Raw genomic sequence first — 9,754 nt, 5'->3', positions numbered from 1 at the left:
GAAATCAACAAAGGCTTAATACAATTGGTCTACAGACATCATATGGATTTCACGTCTTTTCATACACTCATGATATGCATATGTCTTTGTGTACAATTTTATGAAATGACACTGCAGATACAGATTCATATAATCCCCCACCACTATCAAGACACAGAACCAATCCCACTTTGGGAGGCTGAAGCAGGTGGATCACTTGAGGTCAGGAGTTTGAGACCAGCCTGGCCAACATGGTGAAACCCCGTTTCTACTAAAAATACAAAAATTAGCTGGGCGTGGTGGTGTGCGCCTGTAGTCCCAGCCACTTGGGAGACTGAGGCAGGAGAATCACTTGAATCCAGGAGGCGGAGGTTGCAGTGACCTGAGATCCCACCAATGAACTCCAGCCTGGGCAACAGAGCAAGACTCCGTCTCAAAAAAAAAAAGGACATAGAACCATTTTATAACCACAAGGGAAACCTCCCATGTCACCTCTTATGGTCCCACACTCCTTGTCTTTTCCCAACCCCAGACAATCAACGATCTGTTCTCCATCTCTATAATTTTGTTATTTCAAGGATGTTATATAAATTGACTCATAAAATATATGACCTTTGAGGAGACTGGCTTTTTATACTCAGTGTAATTCCTTGGCGATTCATCCAAGTTGTATGTAAAAATAAATAGTATGTTTCTTTTTCACGCTGCAAATGTACCATCATTTGCCCATGGAAGGACATCAGGGCTGGTGGCATTTTTTTTTGCTATTAAAACTTTGGCTGCTATGGACATTCATGGGCAGGAGTTCATGTTAACCTAAGTGTTCATTTCTCTACTATAAATGCCCAAGTGTGACTTCCGGGTCACAGTGCTGTTTTCCAGGTTTCCAAAGAAGTTGTAACTAACTTTTAACAGCTTTATTTTTATCCCTCTATTTCAGTTCCAGAGAAAACTATATTTGCACACCTACTATTTGGGATTCTAATGAGATGTATCAGCAGCCTCAAAAATCTTGGAACACCTTGACTTAAGTGATAGAACATTAAGCAATTCATTTATTCTACACAGAAATCCTGGATTAGAAATAATAGGTGATTGGTGCAAGAAAGAGAGAGAGAAAGAGCGAGCGAGCGAGAGAGAGAGAACTTCTAAGAGGTATTTGTCAAGGGTCAAAGAAGTCCAGAAAACAATGTGAGCTTTCATTTGGCAGAGCTCTGGTGAGCAAGAATTTCCCAAGCAGGCATGGATAAGGTGTGACTGGATGCCTTTATTTATGGGATTTCTTTGCAGTGCCTGCTGGAACTCAGAATCACTAATGAGAATCAACATTTGTATAGACAGCAGTGTTTCCTGTCCAGTCTCTTTATGTTGGCCTCAGATCTGAGACTTGTGGCTTGGGCTGTGGCATCTGTTAAGACTGGCCAAAGTGCGTGGCTCCCTCCCTCCCAGCTCCTCTCTCTCATGACCCTTAGTCACATTTGCTTGGGTTGTTTCGCTTTTTGTTTTTCTTAGAGACAGGGTCTCTCCTGTTGCCCAGGCTGGAGTGCAGTGGTGTGGTCATAGCTCGCTGCAGCCTCCAAACTCCTGGGCTCAAGGGATCCTCCCTGCCTCAGACTTCTGAGTAGCTGGAACTATAGGTATGCACCACCACACCAGTAATGCACACCACACATGTAATTTTTTATGTGCATTTTTTGCAGAGATGGGGTCTCGCTATGTTGCCCAGGCTGGTCTCAAACTCCTGGACTCAAGTGATCCTCCCACCTTGGCCTTCCAAAGTGCTGGGATTACAGACGAGTCACTGCACCCAGCCTTGCTTGGGTTCTTTTGACATCAACTCTTCCTTCATGATGATTAGGGGGAAAAAGTGTGGGTACTGCCTTCAAGGTTAATTTTGCACTATGTTTTGATTCATTGTTGGTTTTCATTGCCTGCAGCAGAAATTTAGCAATGATTTTTACACACCAGGGGGAAAACAATGCTGAGTAAGAAAGTGTGCTTTTAATTACTTGCTTCTTGCTAGCAAGAAACATTGTGTCCCATGTTCCTGGAGGCAGGAGGGAGATTATCCTGGTCTGTGTAATTGCTGTGTGCATCTCCCCAGCAAGAAGTCTGGTGAGGAACAGGACAGGGCGCAGCAGAAACAACACTCACCACATTCTCCATTTCCCCACCCGAATGGGCAGAAACATATCGAGGGCCCTGTTTTCAGTGCCCAACAGGCACGATTTCATTTTTTCTCTCAAATGCAGAGAACAAGAACTCTGTTTTGATTATGCTCTAGCCCCATGTACAAGAAAGTCACTGTTAAGGCCAGGCACGGTGGTTCACACCTGTAATCCCAGCACTTTGGAAGGCCGAGGAGGGTGGATCACAAGGTCAGGAGTTCAAGACCAGCCTGGCCAAGATGGTGAAACCCCATCTCTACTAAAGATACAAAAGTTAGCTGGGCATGGTGGCGGGCGCCTGTAATCCCAGCTACTCAGGAGGCTGAGGCAGAGAATTGCTTGAACCCAGGTGGCAAAGGTTGCAGTGAGCCAAGATCGCACCACTGCATTCCAGCCTGGGTGACAGAGCAAGACAGACAAGAAAGAAAGAAAGAAAGAGGGAAAGAGAGAAAGAGAGGGAGGGAGAGGGAGGGAAGGAAGGGAGGTGGTAACCAAGGGGGGAGGGATTAAGGAAGGAAGGAAGGAAGAAAGGAAGGAAGGAAGGAAGGAAGGAAGGAAGGAAGGGTCTGGGTGCAGTGGTTCACGCCTGTAATCCTAGCACTTTGGGAGGCCAAGGTGGGCGGATCACGAGGTCAGGAGATAGAGACCATCCTGGCTAACACGGTGAAACCCTGTCTCTACTAAAAATACAAAAAAATTAGCTGGGTGTGGTGGTGGGCGCCTGTAGTCCCAGCTGCTTGGGAGGTTGAGGCAGGAGAATGGCGTGAACCTGGGAGGTGGAGCTTGCAGTGAGCCGAGATCGTGCCACTGCACTCCAGCCTGGGCAACAGAGTGAGACTCCGCCTCAAAAAAAAAAAAAAGGAAAGTCACTGTTACGTAGTAGGTGTTCAATAAATATTTGTGGAATGCATTCTGCAGTCATTTGACAACAACAAAAAATATAATGATCTCACAGATCTTTGTCACTCTGCCATTCACCTTATCAGTGTGGTGAAACAGTTATGAGCACAGAACGGAGGGATGAAACTAGCTGGGTCCAAAGACATCTCTACCACATACTAGCTACTTAGGCTCTTGCACTATAACTTCCTAACAGCAAATCAGGGATATAAACAGGACCTTCTCTACCGGGTAAATTGGATCCCTTCCAAAAATATGTTACATCCAAGTCCCAACCCCCAGTACCTATGAATGTACCTTTATTTGCCAAAAAAGGGTCTTTGCCAATAGAATGAAATGCAGGTGATGTTGTGCTGGATTAGAGTGGGCCCTCATCCTATGGCTGCTATCCTTGTAAGAAGAAGGAAACTTGGACACAGAAACAGAGGAGCCAGCATATACACACAGGGAGTGAAGACAGAGACAGAGATTTAAGCTATGCTGTCACAGGCCAAGGAATGCCCACAAGCGTCAGAAGATAGGAAGAGGCAAGGAAGGGTTCTGCACAGAGTGTGGCCCTTGATTTTGGACTTCTATCCTCCAGAATTGTGAGAAAATAAGTTTTTGGTTTGTGGTAATGTTACAGCAGTCACAAGAAATGAACACGCCGTCCTCGTGGGATTACTGCGAGGATGGAATTCGCTGCTATGATGTCTAGCTGAGCAGACCCTGTTGCCATCCCCAACTCCCATCTCCCCCCTCAACGCTGCTCCCCAGGCCGGCAGGACCCTGACTGTACTCAGGGGCCCACTCCGTCTCATCATGGGTCAAAGGATGCCAAGTCAACCCGCAGCTCAAAGTGGTCCCAGTCACTCATAACAGTCCCATTTCCTTTGCTTATGATTGACTTAAACGTGAGCCCATGACTCAGTTCTGACCTTGAAGCTGGGAAGGGATGTTGGCTGGGGGGCTTCTGGAAAAAGCCTCCTGTCTATTAAGAAGAAAACAGAAAAAAACATAGTCCCTCTTCTGTCCTGGGACTTAACAATGTCTGGATGCAACAACCAAAACAGCTTTGGAAATCCGGCACCATGCAGGGAGCCCGCCCAGAAAGCAGAGCCAAGCCACAAAGAAGGGCAGATAGGAGAGATGGAAAGGGTCTGGATCCTTGATTGGCACCATTGGTGGTGCCTACACCCACCTTCCTCTAGGCTTCCAAGAGTAGAGCTGCCATATGTATCTAAACCACAGCATAGTGCTCTAGTTATAGAAAAGTACCATTGTTCAAGCCAGTATGGATTGGGTTTCTGTCATTAACACTCAAAAGCATCCTAAGTGATACAAAAATCATTCACACAAAAATGGAACAATGATACAAAATGACACAATACATGGCCCAGAGTAAATGTCAGTCAGTGCTTTAAAAAAAATGACAACCCAAACAGGGCACAGTGGCTCATGCCTGTAATCTCAGCACTTTGAGGGGCCGAGGAGGGAGGATCACCTGAGTTCAGGAGTTCAAGACAAGCCTGGCCAACATGGCAAAACCCCATCTCTACTAAAAATACAAAAATTAGCCAGGCGTGGTGATGTGTGCCTGTAATCCCAGCTACTCGGGAAGCTGAGGCAGGAGAATCACTTGAACCCGGGAGGCGGAGGTTGCAGTGAGCAGAGATCAAGCCATTGCACTCCAGCCTGGGAGACAAGAGCAAAACTCCATCTCAATAATAGTAATAATAATAATAGCAAGCCAGTCATGATGGCTCACACCTGTAATCCCAGAGCTTTGGGAGGCCAAGGTGGGAGGATCACTTGAGTCCAAGAGTTCCAGACCAACCTGCACAACCTAGTGAGACCCTGTCTCTATAAAAAAAATTTAAAATAGCCAGATGTGGTGGTGTGCACTTGTAGGCCCAGCTGCAGGGAAGGCTGAGGCAGGAGGATTGCTTGAGCCTGGCAGGTCAAAGCTGCAGTGAGCTATGTTCACCCCATTGCACTCTAGCCTGGGCAACAGAGTGAGACCCTGTCTCTAAAAAAAGTAAAATAAAATAAAAACAATAACAGGCAAAGATCCCAGATGGTAGACATTAAGATAGTGCCCACCACATGGAGGCAAGCCAAGTACTGGGCAGATGGGGAGAGAGCCGTGGAGTAGAATCAAGATGTTCTTGTTGCACACAGTTTCTCTCTGTTTCCCTTTAATAAAATTTGGTTTCAAATGCCACTCCATCTCAGCCATGTTATGGGTGCTGTGGGATATTAGCGAAAAGTCCATGCTTCTATTGTTGGCCAGAGTGTCTCTTAGGCCTTGTGGATGGGGCAACAGTATCCAGTGAAAAATCCCCAAGGGGAAGGTAAATGCCAATGATACAAACCCAGGAACATATTTGGCAATATCTGAGAACAGTTTAAAGCTTATACTCCTCTGCTCCAACTATCCTTCTTTGAGAATCTTCCTGCAGTAATACCTATGTGCAAAATAACGCATATGTAGAGACATTCATTATGCCATTGTCTGAGTAACAAAAGGCAAGAAATAAAGGAAATGTCCACCAATAAGGGACCGGGTGAGCTGAGCAGTGCAATGCAGCAGCTATAGAGTGAAAACCCCTTATATACACTGATATCAAACCCTCGCCAAACTTATTCTAATAGGCAGAAAACAGTTATGCAATAAAAACGAAACAGTGCTGCTGGGCATGGTGGGGCACACCTGTGGTCCCAGCTATCAGGAGGCTGAGGTGGGAGAATCGCTTGAGCCCAGGGGTTCTGGGCTGTAGCATGCTATGCCAATGAAGTGTCTGCACTAAGTTTGGTACCAACATGGAGATTTTGGCCTGATGCAGTGGCTCACGCCTGTAATCCCAGCACTTTAGGAGGCAAAGGCACACAGATCACCTGAGGTCAGGAGTTCGTGACCAGTCAGGTCAACATGGCAAAACCCCATCTCTACAAAAAATAGAAAAATTAGCCTGGCGTGGTGGCGGGTGCCTGTAATCGCAGCTACTTAGGAGGCTGAGGCAGGAGAATCACTTGAACTCAGGAGGTGGAGGTTGCAGTGAGCTGACATGGTGCCACTGAACTCCAGCCTGGGAGACAAGAGTGAAACTCCAACTCAAAAAAATAAATAAATAAAAGATAGATACATAGAGAGCGACTTGCCGGGAGCAGGGAATCATCAGGTTTCCTAAGGAGGAGTGAACTGCCCCAGGATGGAAATGAAACAGATCAAAACTCCTGTGTTGATCAATAGTGGGAGAGTACCTATGAATAAACACTGCACTCCAGCCTGGGCAACATAGTGAGACCCTAGCTCTAAAAATGTTAATTAATAATAATAATGAAAGGATTATGCATAACAATAAAATTCAGAAAGATTTTTGAAAGAGGTGATATGATTATCAGCAAAAGCATTTACATTGGGAAAAGCGTAGGATTGCAAACTTAAGATTTTAGTCATTGTTCTCCTGAGACGGGAAAAGGCTGTGATTCTTCATCTGAAGAGTCTTATCTTGCGTAATACGAACTGTTTAAATTTGAGGAGGAGCGAACTGAATTACATTGGTCTACACAAACTGAGGCAGGTTAGATTGAAACGATTGTTGACAAAACGAAAAATTAAAAAGGGCAGAGTAGTTGGTTCAGTGAAAAGGCTACAACAGCAAGGACAACACTTGGGAACCAGAGCAGCACCTCATGAACTGTAAGGAATACATCCACGACTTCAACAGACACCACACGGAAAGGCAGAAAGAGAGCACACTGACCAGAACAAACAGTTCCACTCCCAACAATGCTAGGAAACAAATCTCCAGATCCACAAACAGCAGCTTTTCTAAGACCTCTCCTAAGGCACCAGTGATTGGGAGAGACCACGAATCCAAAAGCAGCCAGCTGTTTGCTGCCAACCAGCAGTTCAGGAAGAACACAGCTCCGTCTCTCTGCAGCCAGACAAAAATGGACCTAGTGAAATCAGGTATCAAGATCCTCATGTCTAAGAGCCCCATTAAGCAGGATGCACTGGATGGCTTTCAGAGTGAGAGCCCCAAAAAACTGGACTCCGAAGACAAGGGTGAGGAGGAATCGTAGTGCCCAAAGTGGCAGTGGAAAAGCCAGACAAAGCTTTATTGGGCCCTGGTGCTGAGCAGGCCAGGATGGGGAGCAAGCTTGGATACACCTGCTAGTGCCTCAGGTGCATGGCCCCGTGACTGCAGCCATGGCCACAGGCCTACTTGCTAACAGGAAAGGTACATCTACGTTGATGGATGCATTAACAGCCAGTGGGACAACCAACATACAGACATCTGCTACAGGAGTGAGTGTCAGCAAAAGGAAATTTATTGACAACAGAAGAGAACAGCCTTTTAACAAACGATTGCATTTCAGTGTGAGGCAAACAGTGCCTACATATACAGAGTAATTGTGCTCGGGAAACAAGGTGGCTTCACCACATCTTCTTATTCATTAGATAAACAGGGAATAACTCAGTACATACAGCTGTAATGAAAAAAGTCTACCAGCTCTGAGAACGGCCACTGCCGATTACAGCAAGCTTGTACTGTTCAGCACCTTTAACAGCGTCTTCTGTTGTGGACTTGACTTTGTCAATTTTATACGGTGTTAGATGACAGAAAAAGAGAAAGGAGTGAAATGGTAGAAGCTAACAGAAACTTCGTGAAAAATCTATGGCCATACCACTCTGAAAGAGACAGAAAAAAAGAAAGGGTTAAACAGGCAGAAGCTAACAGAAACTTTGTGAAAAATTCATGGCCATATCACCCAGAACTCGTTGAGTCTCTTCAGATATCAGAAGCTAAGCAGGATCGCCCCTGTTTAGGGCTTCGACATAAGAAACTTTGTGAATACTATTATTGAGATGAAACAGCCTGTTACTGAAGTGAAAAAAGTTACCAAAACCATCGTGAATAATCAACGACCATATGACCCTGAACGTGACGGAAAAAGAGAAGGCATTAAAATGGCAGAAGCTACTAGAAACATAGTGAATAATCTACAGCAACACCACTGCAAACGCTACCAATCTCGTCTGCTCTGTGAACTACAGAGCAGACAAGATAAGGCCCAGGTCCGGCCTGCTCTGTACGTGGATTGGGGGAACGTTGTAAATGCAACCACACGGCTTAAGCCGCCTATTAAGAAGGAGTCAATGGTTCAGACATTCGACAAAGAGCATCTGTATTACCTGGTTGTGATATGGTTTACGTTAATGAAAACGTTTGGTTTCCAACACCCTCTAATACCTCCACACAGATTCCAGATAGCTGATCTAGCATTACATTTCCCCAGATAATGGGACGACCAGCTGCAAGCGAGAGGCTGCTCAGTGGGTTTCAGCTCATCACACAGGAGGCATTTGGCAACGGCCTTTTCTACCAGGTGTTTGGGTCCTGGACCTTCACTCAGGAGACTGGTGGTTCAGATTAAGAAGCTTATCTGATATGGCGGGGGATATGCTGCCCAACTCCACCGAGCGGGCCATCACCATCGCTGGCGTGCCGCGGTCTGTCACCGAGTGTGTCAAGCAGATCTGCCTGGTCATGCTGGAGACGCTCTCCCAGTCTCCGCAAGGGAGAGTCATGACCATTCCGTACCTGCCCATGCCGGCCAGCTCCCCAGTCATCTGCGCGGGCGGCCAAGATCGGTGCAGCGACGCTGCGGGCTACCCCAATGCCACCCATGACCTGGAGGGACCATCTCTAGATGCCTACTCGATTCAAGGACAGCACACCATTTCTCCGCTCGATCTGGCCAAGCTGAACCAGGTGGCAAGACAACAGTCTCACTTTGCCATGATGCACGGTGGGACCGGATTCCCCGGAATTGACTCCAGCTCTCCAGAGGTGAAAGGCTATTGGGCAAGTTTGGATGCATCTACTCAAACCACCCATGAACTCACCATTCCAAATAACTTAATTGGCTACATAATCGGGCGCCAAGGCGCCAACATTAATGAGATCCGCCAGATTTCTGGGGCCCAGATTAAAATTGCCAACCCAGTGGAAGGCTCCTCTGGTAGGCAGGTTACTATCACTGGCTCTGCTGCCAGTATTAGTATGGCCCAGTAACTAATCAATGCCAGGCTTTCCTCTGAGAAGGGCATGGGGTGCAGCTAGAACAGTGTAGGTTCCCTCAATAACCCTTTTCTGCTACTTTCCCACGACCCAACTGTACAATTTCTGGTCAGTGATTCCAGGTTTCAAATAATTTGTAAGTATTCAGTTTCTACACAACTTCATCATCCGCTAAGAGTTTAAAAATCACATTCTCTGTTCAGCTGTTAATGCTGGGATCCATATTTAGTTTTATAAGCTTTTCCCTGTTTTTAGTTTTGTTTTGGGTTTTTTGGCTCATGAATTTTATTTCTGTTTCTCGATAAGAAATGTAAGAGTGGAATGTTAATAAATTTCAGTTTGGTTCTGTAACGTCAAGAATTTAAGACTTAAAAAAACGAATTGGTTAAAAAAAAAAAGGAAGCTTATCTCATATAAAGCAGTAGTGCTAAAAGAATGTAAAACCTTGGTGTGCAGCAATATGAAGAATGATCTGAAACAGGCCAGTGAGAGAACGTGTGAAGTACTGAAGAAAAACTGGGCTCTGCCCAAGAGTTGGACCCCATGTGAAAGCATTTACACAGGAACATGAATGAGTGTCCAGTGTCAGGTTGCCCATGGTCCACACCAGGGTCTGGCTGAAAAGAACACCACTAG

The 9,754-nt window shown here is 45.9% G+C and overlaps 1 protein-coding gene across 1 annotated transcript; it reads left to right on the top strand.

Moving 5' to 3' along the window:
• The first annotated feature begins 8,485 nt into the window (after positions 1-8,485).
• Positions 8,486-9,510, top strand: LOC105518069 (poly(rC)-binding protein 1-like). Its single transcript, XM_011950909.1, has one exon. It carries the CDS (start codon positions 8,486-8,488, stop codon positions 9,110-9,112), a length of 627 nt encoding a protein of 208 aa, XP_011806299.1. The 3' UTR covers positions 9,113-9,510.
• The last annotated feature ends 244 nt before the right edge of the window (positions 9,511-9,754 follow it).

Source organism: Colobus angolensis, unplaced genomic scaffold (genome assembly GCF_000951035.1).
Source record: "Colobus angolensis palliatus isolate OR3802 unplaced genomic scaffold, Cang.pa_1.0 Scaffold310, whole genome shotgun sequence".
Taxonomy (NCBI): domain Eukaryota; kingdom Metazoa; phylum Chordata; class Mammalia; order Primates; family Cercopithecidae; genus Colobus; species Colobus angolensis.
Note: the sequence above shows the minus strand (reverse complement) of the source record. Positions and strands in the feature narration are given on the sequence as shown.

Excerpts from the sequence above, each read along its gene's own strand:
- LOC105518069 (XM_011950909.1), top strand. The coding sequence starts at position 8,486 with ATGGCGGGGGATATGCTGCCCAACTCCACCGAGCGGGCCATCACCATC.